At 38.9% G+C, this 21,279-nt stretch overlaps 1 protein-coding gene across 2 annotated transcripts in view; it reads left to right on the top strand.

The window, feature by feature from the left end:
• Srgap1 (SLIT-ROBO Rho GTPase activating protein 1) overlaps positions 1–21,279 on the top strand; it is a 231,485-nt gene that overhangs the window by 156,121 nt on the left and 54,085 nt on the right. For both annotated transcript variants that reach the window (XM_048360376.1, XM_048360368.1), the window contains exons 5-8: positions 2,008–2,190; positions 3,111–3,239; positions 15,419–15,640; positions 16,986–17,087. In XM_048360376.1, the coding sequence (XP_048216333.1) occupies positions 2,008–2,190; positions 3,111–3,239; positions 15,419–15,640; positions 16,986–17,087 (636 nt within the window). The remainder of the gene's footprint in view (positions 1–2,007; positions 2,191–3,110; positions 3,240–15,418; positions 15,641–16,985; positions 17,088–21,279) is intronic.

Raw genomic sequence — 21,279 nt, 5'->3', positions numbered from 1 at the left:
TCCCACCACGATGGGAAATGAGACCCTATCCTAAAAATAACCAGTGGCTCTGAGTTCAAACCCAGTACCACCAGCCCCCAAAAACTGAGGTTGTACTGCAATAAACAGACTGGCCAATTGACATAGTTAAAATATTCATTCCCATGAGGCTTCCAGGTCTCAATCTCTTTTAAAATTCATGGGTGTTATATAATTTTGAAATGTTACATGAATTGCAACTGCTTAATAACCACACATTAGTTATAAAATTGAATCTGAATAATTTTTTTATTATTAGTAGCATGTCTCCTGGGAATGGGAATGTGACATGTTAGGATGCTGCTGTGGACACTAAGATCCACTATCTGTGCACCCTTGCACTGGAGGTCACACCTAGGTCTGTTGTGTCTCTAAGGAGCAGCACGGAGTACAAAGTGCACAGACTTCAACACTTACCAGGATGTCTGATTCTGAATGTACCAAAACATTAAAATTACATTGGGAAACTGTCACTTTTCAGATAAAAGACCTATGTGATTATTCATCTTCTGTGTGTAAGAATACAAAGATTCTACATAGATAATATTATAGGAGTTAGGAATACCTTTACTTATTATGTGAGAAAATATTTACTAGACCCCTACATTGTCCAAATCGACATATGATATCACAACTCAATTTTGTTGTGTTTTTTATAATTTATGAGAGCATAAAATGGGCAGTGTTTTTGCCTGTTTTCTGACTCTATGATTCCACTTCTAAAATTTATCTTAGAAAAATGTGACACAATTGTGAGGCTGAGTATTTTTATAACAATAGCATAACAAAAAATGGAGTATTTATTATGTTTTCCATATATATGGACAAGATATTTTACAAAAAGTATATATGTATATTCTTAAATTTTGCCAACATGTAAAATATATGTACTGTTTCAAGAGAATAGGATATACATGAAAGCTTTCCAGCAATTCTTTTTAAAGTGTAAGGTTGAAATTATCCTAAAATGCTCAACAGAGAATTCATTAATTGGCACAGTCATATAAAGAAATACCACAGATCCTTTTTAGTGGTAATAGGAGTGTAATAAGTGAAAAATAATATTAAATTCTGCATACATGATGATCCCACACTTTTAAAGGCAGAGATTGTATATATTTTTAATGAAGTATATAATTGAGTTTGTGTGTGTGTGTGTGTGTTTTCATAATAAAATGACTAGGAGGTTATGTACAGAAAATATTTAGTTATTTTGTCCTTTTTATTTTCTTTCCTTTTTTGTATCCTATGTTTTCTATACTGAACCTAAATTATTGCTTTGTAGTCAAAAGTAATCTTTTTAAAAACTAAAACATTTGATTTTTTTTTTTTTTTTTTTTTTTTTGGCCAGTCCTGGGCCTTGGACTCAGGGCCCGAGCACCGTCCCTGGCTTCTTCCCGCTCAAGGCTAGCACTCTGCCACTTGAGCCACAGCGCCGCTTCTGGCCGTTTTCTGTATATGTGGTGCTGGGGAATCGAACCTAGGGCCTCGTGTATCCGAGGCAGGCACTCTTGCCACTAGGCTATATCCCCAACCCCAACATTTGATATTTTAACAAGTCGATTTTGAGCAATACATTTCCCTTAGTAAGGACTGGATTCATTTGAAGTTTTGGTTGGGCTAAAACACACCCATGAATAAATGGTTTATCCTGCCAATTAATAATGCAGTGGAGATTTCAGAAAAATACTTTTAAGCTGAAGAGAACTTTTCAAGTACATTGAAAAGTGTGCATCAGACTGTAAATCTCTTTTTTTTCCATCAAAACTTATCCCCAACGTGCCTTTCCCTGGCAGGCAAATTTGCATCGTTGTTTGGTTTAGGTAGAAGCAGTCAATAGGCTATAATTCATCCCTCTTACTAATGATCTGGAGTTACCTGACAGTTGGGAGGTGATGTTTTTGGCACTTGTGTCATTCACTGGTCCTCCAGCACTTGGTTTGGTGATGGGCATACATCTTTTTAACGGTGTGCATCCCTCATCCTCAGGTGATGAAAACGTACCACATGTACCACGCAGAGAGCATGAGTGCTGAGAGCAAACTGAAGGAAGCTGAGAAACAAGAGGAAAAGCAAATCGGCAGATCTGGTGACCCCGTCTTCCATATCCGACTAGAGGAGAGACATCAGCGCCGAAGCTCTGTAAAGAAAATTGAAAAAATGAAAGAAAAGGTGGGTGACGATACACAACAAAGCCCTTCTGACCTTTGTTAAAGAGACAAGATATATAAAACACTAAAAACACTGATGGACAGTTCCTGTGGCTCACCACTGAAACCCTAGCTATTCTGGAGGCTGAGATCTAAAGATCAAGGTTCGAAGCTAGGCCAGGCAGGAAAATCCATGAGTCTCTTATTTCCAAGTAACCACCAAAAAGACAGAAGTGGTGGTTCAAGTGGCTCAAGTGGTAGAGCGCTAGCCTTGAACAAAACAGAAGCTCAGGGACAGCAGCTAGGATATGAGTTGAAGCCCCACATTGGCAAAAACAAACAAACAACAAAAAACAACAAGACTGTGCCCTAACTGATATCCACCATCATGAATGATTATCCCTGGTATGACAGTATGTGAGGACCATGTAATAATAGCTGGACATCATTGGGTGGGGGTGCCAAGTATTCATTATGTGAGTGCTTGAATGCTTACTGAGAGATTCCATTGCATATGGGTCCCAGGCCCAAATTCATCATTATTCGTCATAGTTTGGTTATTTTACTTCATTATTTAAATCACATTAAAAATATACTCTTGCGGCTGGGAATATGGCCTAGTGTTACAGTGCTCCCCTCACATACATGAAGCCTTGGGTTCAATTCCTCAGCACCACATATATAGAAAAAGCCAGAAGTGGCGCTGTGGCTCAAGTGGTAGAGTGCTAACCTTGAGCAAAAGAAGCCAGGGGCAGTGCTCAGGCCCTGAGTTCAAGCCCCACAACTGGCAAAAAAAAATATATGTGTGTGTGTGTGTATGTATGTATATATACAGTCTTCCCAATGGATTTTGAGGGTCACTTGTGTATGTTTGGATTAATAAAAATGCATATATGTTTCTCTGGCTTGTTTTTAAAATGGCTTTGCTTTTTTTTTTTTCAGAGACAAGCAAAATATTCAGAAAATAAGCTAAAATCAATTAAAGCACGCAATGAATATCTCCTAACACTGGAAGCAACCAATGCTTCCGTGTTCAAGTATTATATCCATGACCTTTCTGATTTGATAGATGTAAGTACTTGACATTTTCATAGTATCCATACTTAGATCTAATTAACTTCAGCTCTCGTTATTAACTGGAAATGCCATTGTTTGCTTATGGACTGTTATGGGTGTTTTTTGGTACCAGCACTGGGGCTTGAATTCAAGGCCTCTCACTCTTGCTCATGGCTAGTGCTCTACCACTTGAGATATGCTCCAGTTCCATCATCATTTATTCAAGTAATGCTACTTTGTTTAATTTGCACGAAGGAAAACACACTTCCATTTCAACTATTCATGATGCTTACACACCATTACTTGAGAGAGAATGTATTGTAAAACTAGTGAAATTGAGTTGTTACATTCTGTGAAGCTGTGGGTGAGAAAGGGGACCTGTTTTCAAATTATGCCTCTGCCCAGCCCTGATTATGTTCACTGATTCAAAGTGTTTTTATTGGGGCTGGGAGTGAAACTCAGTGGTAGACCACTTACCTAGAATTCATGAGGCCCTGAGTCTGAATCCCAGCAGTGCAAAAAACTTTTACAGATCTCTATACATACACATACATATATACATGTACATATATAATTGCTAGGGTTGGTGTGGATATGCACGTGTATGTGTGCATGTGTGTGTGTGTGTGTGTGTGTGTGTGTCCCCTATTTTGTGAGATGCTGAGACCATAAGAGGCCACATAGTGTCCTTACACTATAGAATTTGAAGTGGAGCCAACAGATATTAAGCAAATGACTACACAAATGATGACTTTGCTATAGTTTTAAGTACAGTGAAGCAAAATAGAGTGCATATAAACCACCTTGAGTCTCTAGTTTTCTCTTATAGGATACTATATTTAAAAGTAGTACTTGGAACTCTCCAAATACACATCCATAATTACATTTTACAGAGGGTTTGCTGACACTACCCTCCAGCTCTCACTCTCTTTCATTCAGAAAATAAACAAGATAGACCCCACTAGCTATCTTGCTAAGATAAACCAAAGTCCTGTCCCCCAGATGCCAAAACCTGCATATAAACAGTAAGAAGTGGCAAGCACTCTAAGGAAAGCACAGATGAAGTGACTGAGATTTAGACCTACCTGGTATAACATAAATTGCTTTGTATAGATTGCACCCAATAGTTTTATGATACCGTTAAATTATTTTTATGGCCTATCATTGGCATCAGTTTAATTACACAGTAGGTTATAGGTTTGTTTTTATACTGTTGGGTATAGTAAGGTTGAAATATCTACTGGAAATCTTTATGAAGACATAAAGGAGCAGCCTGAAAGTTCTTGAAAAGGACAGGAGAGAAGATATTCCTAGCACCATGAGAACAGCCATCATCACCTAGAATGTTTCAGGAGCTCTTTCCATGTAGGCAAATTTCCAAGTGTAACCTCATCTTGTCCTCACATCCCTTTTTCACTTTCTAGATAACAAGCAAGCAAACAAACAAACAAAGCCTGAAACTTAGTCTCGATGGCAATAATAGCTTACCTAACATTCCAATACTAATATGTGGTAAATTCAAACTCAGATTTTTTTTACTAGTCTAATTAACTCTGACCTCAATAGGTAACAGTTAAATAATAGGCTGAGTGATTTTCAGGGTTTTTTAGGTTAGACTTTTAAGAGATCATCTTTAAATTTAAAATATGAACGAGTCTCAAATTATATATAACTTCAACATGAATTCTGAAAGAAATGACATAAAATTAGTTTGCTGTCAATTGAAATGCAAAGTCTCTCAGTGAAAAAAATTTTTTTTCTGTTCCCTGATTCACTTAAACTCTAAAAAGGCTGCTTATTTTGTAGGAATCCAATTTGCATATATAGTGGTGATCCTAGAAACCATTAAACTTGACCCTTCCTAGTGCAAAAGAAATAGGTTAGTTATTATGCAAAGGTATCTGGAATCCTTCATGCTTTGTGAGTTTATTTAGCAAAATACGTCTTATGTTGCACTATGCAATAATAACGAGAAGAAATGGGAAAAGTAGAGATAATGTCTTTAGTGTACTGCATTTTGTATGATAAGAAATGACACAAAGGCCAGAAAATTCATCTTGATGGATTTAAAGTATTATAGAGTCAGAACATTCATTGATACGTTTTATATAAACCTCCAGTGACCCAAGCTTCTGCTTGTGTAAGTATCTGTGACTTTTCTAGCAAATTTGCTATGGTATACCATCATAAAAATTAATATTATAAAAGTTCTGAACATTTTTCTATATAATACAGGAAATTTGGGGATTAGGGAGTACTGGTACTGGAGCTTGAATTCAGGACCTGAGCATTGCCCCTTAGCTTTTTTGCTCAAGGATGATACTCTATTACTTGAGCCACAGCTCCATTTCATGTTTTTGGTGGTTAGTTGGAGATAAGAATCTTTACTGCTCAGGCAAGCTTTTTGAACTATGATCCTCAAATCTCAGCTTCCTGAATAGCTAGGATTGCAGATGTGAGCCAATAGTGCCTGACTTGGTGTATCTTTTTCTATAGATTCTGAGTAATCTTCCTTTCCATAAATCACATCCAATGTGTGTTGTTTCTATCCCTTTACATAAATCACTCATTTATATAATTTCTAGTTTTTAATTCTTACATATAGGAGAGAAGATATTTTTGGATATTTATAGTATTTTCACTATCTCACTGAGTTGTTACCCTTTTACCTCCTTTGATAGCAATTTTAGTTTACATTTTACATCTTTTTTTTTTTTTTTTTGGCCAGTCCTGGGGCTTGGACTCTGGGCCTGAGCACTGTCCCTGGCTTCTTTTTGCTCAAGGCTAGCAGTCTGCCACTTGAGCCACAGCGCCACTTCTGGCCATTTTCTGTATATGTGGTGCTGGGGAATCGAACCCAGGGCCTCATGTATATGAGGCAGGCACTCTTGCCACTAGGCCATATCCCCAGCCCACATTTTACATCTTTTATACAATTCCTTACACACTTACATTTCTTTTAACATTTGATTGAATTCGGGGCTGGGGATATGGCCTAGTGGCAAGAGTGCTTGCCTTGTATACATGAGGCCCTGGGATCGATTTCCCAGCACAACATATACAGAAAACGGCCAGAAGTGGCACTGTGGCTCAAGTGGCAGAGTGCTAGCCTTGAGCAAAAAGAAGCCAGGGACAGTGCTCAGGCCCTGAGTTCAAGGCCTAGGACTGGCAAAAAAAAACAAAAACATTTGATTGAATTGTAATTTAAAAAATATAAGTATCACAAATATTACTGATTCTTGGAGACCTAATTGTTAGAGGCATATTTATGGAACACACCCCAGCTATGTGTATTCACAGAGCTATTGACATTGGTAACTAGTGCTTTAAAGCTCAGTTGATAAACATTTTTCTGGAAGGAGCCAGAAAATAAATATTTGAGAGATGGTGAACCATATGGTCTCTGTCATAACTATTCAACTTTAGTGCAAAAGCTCCATAGACTGTAAGTTAGAAAATGAATAAGTATTACAGAGTTTTATCAAATCAGACCATGAGATGAATTCAGCTCAAAGGTTCTCTTTATAAAATGAGCCAAGTGTTAGTAAGTATACTCTGGCTTCTCCTCTGTCACTAAGGAAAGTAAATTAAAAGAGTCATTTGTAAATTAGTAGCTTTTCATATCAAATGGGTAGTAGAATAGAGAATTGATTTACTAAGAATTTCATGTAATTTTAAAGAATATATAAATTATAAGAAATATATTGCAAGTATTAGCCAAAGAAAATTTAATTGGTTTGGGAGGAAAATAGACTACTGTTTCACTAAGAATAGATTTCTATCTGTGATCATTGTTATTCTGAATATTAAGAGCAAAAAGAGTCTTACACTATAAGAATTGGCATGTGTTATTATCATGGGGGGGAAGAATAATGAAAACCTCTAAATCTTTGCAATTAAATGCTGGCCATTTCCATCTGTTTTGCTAAGAAAAACAGAAAGAGGGCTGGGAATATGGCCTAGTGGTAAAGTGCTTGCCTCGTATACTGAAGCCCTGGGTTCGATTCCTCAGCACCACATATATAGAAAAGGCCAGAAGTGGAGCTGTGGCGCAGAGTGCTACTATTGAGCAAAAAAAAAAAGAAGCCAGGGACAGTGCTCAGGCCCTGAGTCTAAGGCCTAGGATTGGCAAAAAGAAAGAAAAAAATACAAGTCTTAATGCTAGGATTCCCTAGTCAATAGTCCAATTCATCACTTTAAAATTTGGGAATTCTTTAAAAAAAAAATTTAAGATTGTGGGGCTAGGAATGTAGCTTAGTGGTAGAGTGCTTCCCTAGCCATGCATTAAGCCTTAGGTTGATTCCTCAGCACCACATGTATAGAAAAAGCCAGAAGTGGCACTGTGGCTCAAGTGGTAGAATGCTAGCCTTGAGCAAAAAGTGCTCAGGCCCTGAGTTCAAGCCCCAGGACTGGCAAAAGGGGAGAGAGAGAGAGAGAGAGAGAGAGAGAGAGAGAGAGAGAGAGAGAGAGGAGAGAGGGGGGGAAGGAGGGGAGGGGGGAGGGTAGGAGAGGGGAGTTGAGTTACTGGTAGCCTCTTCCAGTCCAGTTTCACACATCTAAGATACATTCAGGAAAACAAGTTCTCAACAATAAAAAATTCTGCTCGTGTTTTGTCTCAAAAATCTGCCCAATAGTAATAAAGTCTGTGTCCATCTCTCCATACAGTTTCACAATCTCTAACTTCTGCAGATGACTTTGATGCTTGAAGGATAAATCTCTGTTTCACAGAATGTTTCCAGAGAACAGTCCCTTACTCTAAGCATTTTGCTTCCTGGGGAGACCTGTCACACAAGATTGATTGGCTATTCATGCAGAACGAGATTGAAATTAGCTTGCACCATACTACCAGCCCATGCCATCTTTATGTTATCATTTCAGAACAATCAGTTATGATAAAGCTTTTAGCCTTATCTTTTTTGTCGCTGGGGACATGCATTTAATTAAAAAGCAACTTACTCAGGGTTCAGAATTTTCATAATTAGTTTGAGTTTTCCCCATATACAATCATATTAAGATCTATCCATGAAAAGCTGCCAAATTTTAATACTGTGTTCCCCATTAGACTTGAACTCTTATTAGAAAGATTATAGACAGATCATGTTAAGTGGGTTAGGGTATTATAGCGATCATGTAAACTAATTTAGGCATGTTTAATCCATTGTGATAATGGGGAGTATATTCCAAAATTTAAATGAATTGGGTGAACTAGTTGCCATTTATAGTTTCTTCCATTGGATGTTGCTGAAGACTTTTGATAAAGGCACCTGTACTTTGTTTTTCTCATGTGGCATGGGCTGCTCTTTCTGGTTCTTGTCTTCAGTGCTCGCTTGTCCTTCATGTGTAGACCCTTGAAGGTAGAAAGTCTCCTAATTGATGATATTCATCTATGTGTCTTTTGCTTTGTTGCTTGGCTTAATATCATCCGATGGCTCCTGGACTTTTATCATCATCCTTGGTCATCTTCAGATTTCTGTATACAGCTCTCTACTGGACATCTTTTATTAGTAACATTTTGACTGTATCAAAACAACTTTTTAAATCCAAAAGAAAACTTTTTATATCTATTTTCCCTAGCATCCTTTCCCACTACACCTATAGCTTTCTTCTTACTCAGTTTTTTATCTCAGAAAATGGCTCCACTTTGCACCTAGTTAGACAGCCAAAATTTCCTCCTCACAGGAAAATGCATCAGGCAAATGCTGTCATCTCTACCTTCTAAATATCTCAACCTTGCCACATCTCACTACTGGGGCCCAATGTCTTAGACAAAGCCTCTTCATCTCTTAACCACATTGCACTAGCCTCCTGACTATCTCCTGACTCCACTCATGCCTTCCCAAAGCCCATTCTGTTTCCCAAGCAGCCAGAGTATTAAACAAACACACACACAAACAGAACTCACACATGAGAGTCCCTATCTGAAATTCTCCTGAAGCTTTCTAATGTTATGAAAATAAAACCCACAATCAAGGGGAAGCACAGTAATGATGTGACAAAAGGTAAACAAATGAAGCAGTGATAGTCACTGGACACTGTGTGGAAAACGAGCTATACAACTTGTAGGTGGGATGGGCAGAAAAAACTGAGAGAGAGAGCAGGGGAAGGAGTGACATGGTTCAAAATGAAATGTACTTAATACCTGACTTACATAGCTGTAATCCCTCTGTACCTCATCTTTACAATAAAATAAATATTTTTTTCCAATCCTGGGGCTTAGACTCAGGGCCTGAGCACTGTCCCTGTCTTCTTTTTGTTCAAGGCTAACACTCTACCACTTGAGCCATAACCACTTCTGGCTTTTGCTGTTTATATGGTACTGAGGAATGGAACCCAGGGCTTTATGCATGCAAGGCAAGTATTTTGCCACTAAGCTACATCCCCAGTCCAATAAATGTTTCTTTAATAAACAAAAATTTAAAAATCCCAAACTCTTCCTCAAGCCATATAAGAACTTATGCCCAACTTGCCCCTGCAATTCCACCCTCCATCGCCATGCTTCAGGTAACCTGTTCTCTTCTCTGTTATACAGAACCACCATGCCTTTCCTCCCATAGAGTTTTTTTTTTTTTTTGTTTTATGTACAGAACATGCTTTCTTCAGAGCATTACAAGACTGGGTACTTCTTGCTCCTCAAAAGGGCAAGAAGATCCTTCTGGTCTCTCTAACACTCTCTTCTTAGGACCCCCTTCTATTTACCATATGGCCCATGGAGGACTTGCTTTGATGGTCTTTTTTTCTTGATTTCATTCAAGATGACTAGAATTTTTTCCCGGAGAAATGAGTCTGTGGGACAAGAGATGTGCAAGGCCACACTGCTTACTCAGTGATTGGCTAGGGCATATGCAGGGTCAGTCTCTGGCTTCTTACTTTGCATCTATGCATATCAAACAGGGGCAATATTTTGACCTTTTCATTGCTCGAGAGAAAGCATAAAGGAATTTTTGCTAAATACTTGGGTACCGTTGTTAGAAATAGCAGCAAGAATTATATTTCTGTGGGATGCCAGTGGGTCAAGCCTAAAATCCTAGCTACTCAGTAGGCTGAGATCTGAGGATCATGGTCTACAGCAAGCCTGGTAGGAAAATCCATGATATTCTTATCTCTGATTAACCACCCAAAAAAGCTGGAAGTAGAGCTGTGGCACAATCAGGAGAGTGCTAGTCCTGAGCAAAAAAGCTAAAGGATAATGTCTAGGCCCTGGGTTTAGACTCCAGTATACACACACACACACACACACACACACACACACACACACACACACACACACGATTGCCAACTCTGGGAAGGCTCTCAGAACAGACATAAAACAGGTATATAAAAGTTGAAGGTAGAGGTTGAGACATCTGATTCCATCCTCCTGTGAAGTGAGTATCTCTCACAAAACAAATGTGTTTGTGAATTCAAAATGACTAAGGAGGAAAATAATGAATGACAAAGAGATAGTTATTTGGGGGAAAGTTTTCTTCATTTGACATTATTAAAGCTTTGTACTTACCTCTTCCTAGTCTTTCCAAAGCCATTCCTGGTTATTTGACAGCTGTTCATTTTTGAAATTTAGATTGGTTTTGGGTTGCAGTTTCTTTCCATGGATATTACCCTAAATCCATGGCTCCTGAATGACCAAAGCCGATCTTACTAAAACCCAAACAAAAGATCCAAGATGAAGGCTCACTGCAAGACAGAGGCCAAGATAAAGAGATGAAGGTTAGACTACTTCTGCAGAAAGATTAGGCCATTTCTTCTGTCTACATTCTCATGACAATTGCTTGACTGTACTGTCACGTGGGAGCTTGAGGATGTCCTGGCAAAATGACATTGGCTATGACTATTCTGGAAACAGGAATGTTGAACTCTTTTTCTGTGCAGTTCCAATATGGTCATTCCCATCTTAATAGTTCTCATAGAAAAGTAAGAAGGGAGGAGAAGGAAAGAAAGAAGGAAAAGAGAGAAGGGCAGGGGAAGGGAGGGGATGATGAAGAGAAGAAAAACAAGGGAGGGAAGGGGAAAGGAGGGGAGAGAAGGGAAGAAAAGGTGAAGGAAGGGAAGGGAAAGGAATGGAAGGAAAGGGAAAAGGAGAAGAAGGAAAAGGAAAGGTCTTGCTTTAGGAGAGCTGTGAACCACTTGTACAGACCATGTAACCCTCAGCAACTCTCAGTGTTTGGGACAAGATGAAGTATTTGTCACCATCCTCACTACTTAAGTCTCATCTTCATTTTGAATACTGTTTGTGAGACTTTTGCCTAAGGAAATTAGACAATTTAGACTAATGATTATTTATTACACTAATTTAGTCATGGGATTATTTATTACACTGATTTAGTAGTTGGATCTGTCTTGGCAGGTTTTTCGGATAGTATTTTAAAGGCACCCCTCTGTCCCAACAGTTTCCTGACCCAGTTCTGATCCATAATTTTATGCATGCATCCAGAGTTTTTCATCCATCAGAATAACTCTGCTTTGTTTGCATGAAATATTTTATGGGTTTCCTATGTGTTTTCATCATTACATGTGGTCGGGTTATAACTCAACTCTTTGTGTAGAAGCTGGCATTTCATATCGTAATTAATAATTCATAAGTTCCAGAGAATTACTTTAGACCTTTTTAACCAAATAACTTGAATTTTAATATGCCCAGTGTCATTTCAGCTTCTAGTTTAAATGGGGGAGGGAGGAGTATATTCTGTTGCTAAGGTGGCTGTCTCAGGGGACCTTAAAGAAGAATGTTTATACCTGTTTCTTGCTTCTTTTTAAGTATTAGGTGCTTGAAATGTTTAGAATGTAGAAATGCTGCATATCAGATATAATGAAATATCAGTTGAGGGACCTTACCCACTGATGAACAGGGACCATAATGTGTTCAAAACTCACCACAGAAGCTGCCAAAGTGCGGCAGTGCAGGGCCAGAAGGTACCTGGCTCCTGGATGGTTATCAAGCCACAAGCATGCTTTTCAGCCTGTTCCAAAAGCACAGTGAAGGCACTGAGACACAGAACTGCCTGTATGGCTACACTAGTTATGGAAATTCACAGCCATGCTTTTGTGATCTTGTGCAGTAAATTAAGACTGGGGTAATGAAAACTTAGTAGGTATTTTTTAAATTCCAAGTCAGCTTGGTAGTTGGGATTCGATTCCTTCCTTCCTTCCTTCTTTCCTTCCTTCCTTCCTTCCTTACCTTCCTTCCTTTCCTTCCCTCTCTCCTTCACTCCGCTCCTTTTGTCCCTCCCTTTCCCATTCCTCTCCTTTCCTGCATTCCCTTCCTTTCTTTCCTCCATCCTTCCCTCCTCCTCCCCTTCCTTCCTTCCCCTCCTTATTTCCCTCTTTTCTTCCCTCCCCATTTTCCTTCCCCCCTCCCTCCTTCCTTTTTTCTCTTTTTCCTTCAGTCTTCCTTTCTCTTTTAAGTTGTAAACAATGTACATTGTGTAGGGAAGAAAGGCTCTTCTGGGTTGTTTCTTTTTGCAATGTCTTATTCCAATCAATACTCAGAAAATAAAGTCACCTGTCTCATCTGCTTTCTTATAATCAAGTAGAATCTTTCTCCCTTTGGAATAATGAGCTTTTTTATTTTTAAGCACCCATCCATCTCAAAGAAGTGAGACTGTTCACAAATTTATGTTTCCATAAAATAAGGTGTTGTTGAAAGCTAGGATAATTTTCAGCTCTGATGTGTATGGCACGGCTGCATAAATATTGGGAGGAGCAAGAGGAAATAAAAAAAGACTTTGTTCATTTGAGACTAGCATTTCCAAATTCACCAAAAATGAATCACTCTTTCTATTTGAGTGCAGCTGATTTCACTGGAAATTAATGGTGAGACTGGTCACTGAGTTTCACAATTGTTTTGTGCTTGCATTTGTCATTGTGATGTCATAACTATTTTCTGATTTTTACAAACCAAGTCATCCACCAAGTCTTCTTGCCTGCCTGGGGAAATCGCACCCTCAGGCCCGGGTGGCAGGGTTCCTTCACTTGACTGTTTCAAGTGCATCTCTGACATTTTTATGATGCACCTGTGGATCCTTTATAAACTTCAGATTCTGAATTAGTACATCAGGGTTAGGACAGAAGAAATCTGTGTTTCTAACAAGCCTCTGTTGATGTTCCTATAGAGCATATGACCAAACTTTGAATAGCAAGATTTTAGAATGTCTTCATCTAGAACTCCTAAATTTAATAATGTGGGAATTCAAAGGTAACAGGGGAAAACTGGATAGGGTGACATTTGTATTTCTAAGTACAGGTGAGTGGATGTGTCCTTTGATAAGGCTGGCCTCACCTCACATCCTACAGGACACAGCCTTGGTACACAGTCTGCTTCCCTATGCCACTCAACCACCATTTTGGCCAAGTAATGAACAGATCGTAATCATTGTCCTTGAGGGTTGAGGCATTTTACTATGTTCTAGTCTAATACGCCTAGAGCCTTGAATAGTCCCTGGCACCTGGCAAATTAGTGAGTTGAACTGAATTAAACTGAATTAGCTGAATATCATTAAAACTATATGGAGATGACCTCTTTTTGATCCATTTAACACCACTGTAACCACTTGAAGAGATTTATACTGCTTTTGTCCTAATTTACAATTCTGTCAGTGGCATAAATAATTTCCAGGTTTATGTGCTTCTTTTGAAACATACTCATTTAAAATACATGAAAAAGTAAATACTAATGTAAATTGAAGGTAATGAAGACTCAAGAATTTCAAATATAGCTGTAACCCCATCTGTATATCACCTTTACAGCAAAACGAAATTAAATTTTAAAAAAATCTCAAAGCCCTTTTCTCACTACAAATACTAAACAAAATTCTATCCAAAATAAGAGGTTTAACAATTATTACTTATTTAGGAGTTTTATTCTGAAGATAAAAGTAAAGGCATTTCTATACTGCTTTTTGACAGATCCAAGCTGGTCTTCTAAGACAGTGTTAATTATTCTTGAGTCTTCAATAAAATATGCAAGTGAAAAAATTCACTTGGGGTGGGGGGCACTAGTGGCTCACACTTATAATCCTATCTACTCAGAAGGCTGAGAAATGAGAATCACAGTTAGAAACCAGCCCAGGCAAGAAAGTACATGAGACTTTTATCTCCAATAAACTATTCCAAAAAAGCCAGAAATGGCACTGTGGCTCCAGTGGTAAAGCACTAGCCTTGAGCACAAGGAGGCTCAAGGACAGTGCTCAGGACCTGAGTCCAAGACCAGCAATAACAACAACAAAATTCACTTGGTATATTTGCAGCTTAGAGGATTTTGAATATATTAGTGTGCCATAGTATTGCATGAATGAAACAAATATTATTTATTATTGTTTCTTTTCAGTATTTAATTTTGCTTTAAAAAATTAAAGTTAGCTCGGTGCCAGTGACTTATACCCATAATCCTAGCTACTTATTAGGCTGAGCTCTGAGGATTGTAGTTCAAAACCAGCCTAGGCAGGAAAGTCCATAAGACTCTTCTGCCCTTGCCATCTAAAACCAGAATCCTCAGATTTCAGCCTCCTACGTAGCTAGTATTACACCTAGAAAAACTAATAGTTTTACTGAGAAATTTCACAGAGAGGCTATATAGTTCACACATTAAAAGCCTACAATTAGCTTTTAGTATATTCATAATTGTGCACCACCACCACAGTCATTTTAGGATACTTTCATACTCCCCCCAAAAAAAATGGTGTACACTTCAACCATCATCCTCCTTACCTTCTCCCAGCCCAAGGAAACTACTAATCTACTTTCTGTCTCTATATCTATACCAATTCTATACATTTTATGTAAATTGTTTTTATCCAGCATACGGTCTTGTGAGTATTATGGAGTTGTAAAAGTTCTTTATGTATTCCAGATACAAGTCCCTTATCACATACATGATTTGTACATCTTTTTCCCATTCTGTGGCTTGTCTTTTCACTTTCTTGATAGTGTGCTTTAACATGTAAAAGTCATTCATTTTGAGGAATTCCAATTATTGTTTCTTTGGTTCTTGGTCTTTGGATGTCATATCCAAAAAATCAATGTCCCAATCCAATGTTTCACTGTGATTTTTTTAAGTCTGATAATTGTGTCACAGCTGAAGTCTTTATTTAATTTTAAGTTAATGTTTGTATATTGTGTTTTCTCTCTCTCTCTCTCTCTCTCTCTCTCTCTCTCTCTCTCTCTCTCTCTCTCTCTCCTCTTCTCTTCTCTTCTTTTTTAAGTGCTGTGATCTTGGCTACCATGCAAGTCTGAACAGAGTCCTGAGAACATATCTCTCTGCAGAATATAACCTTGAGACCTCCAGACATGAAGGCTTGGACATTATTGAGAATGCAGTTGACAACTTAGAGCCAAGGAGTGATAAGCAGAGATTTATGGAGATGTTTCCTGCCGCATTCTGTCCACCCATGAAGTTTGAGTTTCAGTCTCACATGGGTGATGAGGTCAGTAGCCCAAAATTTTAACATCGATAAGTTGTCTCTTCCCTTACACCTCTCCTTACATGCTATAACACCATAGACGTAGGCATTCTCAGTCATTTTTCTCTCACCTACCCTTGTATTAGATCACAACATGATATTTTGCCATGTTCAGCTGCCACAACCACCTTTTTAAAGCAAGGGTCATAGAAATACATGTGCAGATTGCCTGGGTGTAAGTACTCAACCACCCCAAAATAGTTTAGAGTTCTTCAGATTTGCATCATGAATGTTTACTTTGTGCCTTTCCATGGCTGAATGATACTCCATTGCATACACATTTAAATCAAAAACAAAACAGGGTTTTTTTTGGTACAATAGAATTTCTCTCTGAAGATTCTGTGTATTACTGATTTAAAGATTTCCATCTACCCCTCCCCTGCAAAACAACAACAAAGCAAATTGCAGGGAAATGAAAGAGAGAAAAGAAGTGTAAAATATATCTGTAGACACAGGTTGGTTCCATTATGGTAAAATGAGCACCAAAAATTATATATATTTGATTTTATCTTCTTTATATATGAATGTAGCATTCTATACCATGTCACCACAATCACTTCAAACTAATTAGGAATTTATAATTGCTTTTATTATTGTCTATGCACAGAGGAAAAAACCAACGAAAGGCATATGTTGTAGAATGCTTGATAATCCATCTGCACAAAACAAAACAAAAAACTTAGGGGGAAAAAAGGCCAAGCATCAGCATGAGCTCAAGCCCCAGTACCAACCCAGTAAATAAATATGCAAACAAATAGCCTGACGCTAGTGGCTCATGCCTATAATCTTAACTATTCAGGAGGCTGAGATTGAGGATGGAGGTTCAAAGCTAGCTTAAAGGAAAGCCCATGAGACTCTAATCTCCAATTAACTTGCAAAAAGCCAGAAGTAGAACTATGGCTCAAGTGATAGAAGGCCAGCCTTGGGAGAAAAAGCCAAAAGAATATACAAGTTTCTGGAGTGAGATTTTGACATCAGAGCTCTATCCTCAAGACTGTATCCAGGCTAAGCAGCTACTTTCTGCACTTACCACTTAGGTTAGCTCTCAGTTTGAAACTGAAGCTTTGAGGTGGCCATTATAAGTAAAGATATAGCCAGGAACAGTAGCACATGCTTATGATCCTGGCAAAGGCAAGAGGATTATGTGTATGAGGATTTCATGGACTGCAAAGTGAGACCCTGGCTCCAAAAATAAGATGTCATATATTTTGGAATCTTTAGAGTATTGGTGTAACTCGTGTGTCATCTTATGAGGAGTCCCAGGCCTCTGAGGCCCTGTTGTAACTGCAGTTTTCTGGTTCTCCATCAGGTGTGTCAAGTCAGTGCACAGCAGCCAGTCCAGGCGGAGCTCATGCTCAGGTACCAGCAGCTGCAGTCTCGACTAGCTACACTCAAAATCGAGAATGAGGAGGTAAGTGCTTTCTGCCCAGCTATAACTAATATCCTTGTGGACTGGAAGGCATTCTCTCATAACTAAGCATGTCTGCTGTTCTCAATGCACTCCCTATACTGTGTGCTACCAGGGCCCTCCAAGTCTCCCAAGAGGGGAAATACAAGGAATACAAGGATAGATGTTCTTCCACAGACGAGTATTTGATCCAGTATTAACCTAACAATTCCTACCAGAGGGTCAATCAATGCTTGTCTTTTTCTTTCCTTATGCTTGTATGTATGTATATATTTTTTTTGCCAGTTCTTGGGCTTGAACTCTGGGCCTGGGCACTATCTCTAAGTTCCTTTTGCTCAAGGCTAATGCTCTACAACTTGAGCCACAGGTCTACTTCTAGTTTTTTCTGTGATCAATTGGAGATAAGAGTCTCATGGACTTTCATGCCCAGACTGGTTTCAAAACACAGTCCTCAGATTTCAGTCTCCTGAGTAGCTAGTATTACAGGCTTAAGCCACCAGCACCTGGCTGCATTAATTTTTTTGATACTGAACCTTGGCATTACTTATAAGAATACACCATATTTTAGAACATTTTCTATCCTTGAGTGAGGATAGAAAAAGGTATCTATTTGCTGACATATACTTAAGGCTATAAAATATGAATTACATGTTGAGCCAGGAAACAATTATGTGACTCAGATGCTTGTTGGTGAACTCAATTGGATGCACATTCTCCTAAAATAAAAATATGAAACATAAATGATTCTTATATTAGTCAAGGCTCCCAGTTATAATTTATAGAAGCCTGAATGAAACTTCCTAAGTTAAAGAGTTGACATATTGGTCAAGGTTAGTGGCAGACTCTGACATTATTAGATTTGTGCTATATGATACTATGAATAATTTATATATATATATATCTTCCCTTTGGAAGTGATTTTTTTTCCTTATGTATTGGTAGGATTTTGAGTCAAGATTCAGAACCACATGGGTTGTTACAGCTTTCCATCTCTGAAGTAAAACTGACTTTGCATTGGCTGGCTTAAGTTATGCCTATTTTTATCTACCAATAACATCCAAGAAATGGGATTCTCTAACTGCCCAGACTAGGTAATGGCTCTACTCAAAGTCCCATGACTGACAGCCTCCATGGAAATAATGTGTGCTAGACACACACAATTCTAGAAACAACACAATGTGGAACAGAAAGAAACAAATTCAAGTTGATCGAGTGAAATTGTCAAAATTCATTAGGTACTTTGTTTTAAGTCTACAATGTGATGTTTTAAGCTTTGTGTTGTTAGAAATCGTGGTATGTTTTCAAGCCATCATAATTTCACCCAAACCCACTGTAGCTTTCTGGCTTCCAATCTTACTGGATGAACCAGACCAGCCTTTATTCAAGATACAACTGGTGTGATCTTGCATAAAGCCCACAAATGAGCCTCTCCAAAAGAAAACTTGTTGCTCTCCTTGAAGTAGTGTCTGAGAGCTCAGGATTTTGGCCAGACACCACAAAATACTCACCTAGTGCTGTTTATTAGCCCCTGCTAGATCCACAGTTTGTATGTCTAGTGGCTTCCAACTTTTTCATATCCTCCTGCTGTTTTATTTGGAAAACATTCTCTAAACTCTAGGAAAATAGTGTGTTCTTGACAGGGTCAAAATTGGCAGCCCACAGACTTGTTTTGTTTGGCTTCTAAAGTTTTGGCTTGAGGAAACAAAACCAAAAATCTGGCAACACTGAGCTTGTTGCCGGCTGAAGTAAAGAGCTGGGGCGTCACAATTCTACTTTGTCCTAGTCATTCAAATGGACTAGTGTTTGTATTAGCTCTCTGGCCTGTACAGGCCTCTGACTTGTGAATCCTTCTATGAACCACTGTAGACACGTGACAAGCACAAGGTCTTTTTAAACTCATGGAGGCAGGTGGTGCTTTCTAAGGGCTAAATTATCATGAGCATTAGTGCTCACAATAGATAAGTTATTCTGGTAATTTCTGCAAGCCTAGCTTGTGGTTTATGATTTTTTTGGCTATAGAAATGAATTCATACTTGTGTGCCAGTAGCTCACACCTATCATCCTAGCTACTCAGAAGGCTGAGATCAGTTCAAAGCCACCCTGGGCAAGAAAGGCTGTGAGACTCTCATCTCCAATTAACCACCAAAAATATCTAGAAGTGGAGGTGTTGCTAAAATGAGTGCCAGCTCCAAGTTAAAAGGCTAAGGGACAGCATCCCAGGCCCTGAGTTCCAGCTTCAATACTTGTGTGCACACAGTCATGGGTGAACAGGAGCACACACACACACACACACACACACATACACACATACACACACACACTCATAATGAAATGGATATTTCCAAAGAAAGGAAGAATAAAGGGAGGAAATGATGTTTCAGTACTTACAAAGGCATCCTCAGAGAATAGATTAGTGTGGTTGTCATCTTACTTCTCCTTGGGGATGAGCTGATGGCAAAGCTGAAGTCATATGACAAGAGGCTTTGAGAAACAAGCTAAGGAGCCTTGTTACAATGGTTCTGTTCTTCCCTGTGTAATAAACATTTGTTGTGCATCTTTGACATCCCTGGTATTTTGTGAGTTATGAGGAATACAAGATTGACAAAATCTCAGTGAGCCTGTGACGCACAAGAGCAGATTGCACAAGGGGTGTGCATGGGGACAGCTGGGCTGTCCCTGCTGACTGGAGTTCCTTGTGTGGCACTTTCTTTCCCAGAAAGAATACATTTGCTTCTCTCACTGATGAGAGCAAAGGCAGAAAATTGACACACTTAGTATCAAATATACAAAAAACAAATAAGCAGTTCTCTGCTTCTGGACAAATTGGATGTCCAGCATTAAGGTAGAAAAGACTTCAATTGGCTAACAATAGTTATGAATATCCAGTGAGTAGGTAAAGGGACAATTTCATCGAAGTTTATGAAAGTGTGGACAGTCCAGCAAAGTGGACCACGAACCTTAACTAATATTAAAAGTAGTAAGTGCCACTTAAGGTCCCCTTGGAAGTAAATTTCTATGTTAAAATCCTGCACACTACCTAGGCACTGGTGAAGCACACCTGTAATCCTAGTTATTCAGGAAATTGAAATCGAAGGATCAAGCTTCAAAGTGAACTCAAGCAGGAAAGATGGTGAGAGTTTTATCTCCAACTAACCACCAGAAAGCCAGAAGTGGAGCTGTGGCTCCAGTGGAAGAGCACTAGCCTTGAGCACGAATGTTCATTGACAGCACCCAGTCTCTATGTTCAAGTCCTGGGACCAATGCACGCGTGCACACACACACATCCTGCACACCATTTTTTTGGAATATGGACAAATTTTCTTTGCTCTATAGTGTTTGGTTTTTAAATGTTAGTTGCTGCTACTTAAAAATTGTCAGTTTTTTATGAAAATACCAATAACTTGCTCTAAAAAATAGATCTTGTCCTTCTGGACCTGTATTTCTACTGGAGAGTAACAAGCTATACCTGAACGATAGACAACTATCCTCAGATGTACACCATATACTTCCTGTTTGCCATACATTCAATCTGCCCACTTAGCTCTTTGTCCAACTTTCTTGGCCCTTAAAGATATTTGAGTTAGCAATAGCTATCTTAAAACAAGAGAGAGAGAGAGAAAGAGAGACAGACAGACAGACAGACAGACTGGCAGGGGTGGCTCATGCCTATAATTCTAACTACTCAGGAGGCTGAGTCCTGAGGATCGTGGTTCAAAGCCAGCCTGGGTGGGAAAGTCTGTGAGATTCTTATCTCCAAGACACAACTCAGAAAAAGCTGCAAGTGGTGCTATTGCTCAAGTGGTAGAGCGTTAGCCTTGAGGCAAAGCAGCTCAGGGTCAGTGCCCAGGCCCTGAGTTCAAGCCCCAGGACTGGCACCAAAAAGAAAAGAGAGAGAGGGGGAGGGAAGGAGAGAGGGAGGGAAGAAAGGAGGGAGGGAGGGAGGGAGGGAGGGAGGGAAAGAAGGAGCGAGGGAAAGAAGGAGGGAGGGAGGAAGGAAGAAAAAGAGCAATATGCACTTGTGAAATGTCCTTTGCATAAAAGGTTTGGGAAGGGCTTAATCAAATTTGTGGTTGATGAAGAGTCAGAATGAGTTATGACATTTATGGTCACTTTACAACTTCTCTGTTTACCTGTTAAAGTTTTTGTCATGAGTCTTCAGTTTCATTATGCTACATATTTGCATCCAGAGGACCTC

This window comes from Perognathus longimembris, chromosome 1 (genome assembly GCF_023159225.1).
Source record: "Perognathus longimembris pacificus isolate PPM17 chromosome 1, ASM2315922v1, whole genome shotgun sequence".
In the NCBI taxonomy this organism is placed as follows: Eukaryota; Metazoa; Chordata; class Mammalia; order Rodentia; family Heteromyidae; genus Perognathus; species Perognathus longimembris.
The sequence above is the reverse complement of the archived record's forward strand: the minus strand, read 5'-3'. Positions and strand labels throughout refer to the sequence as shown.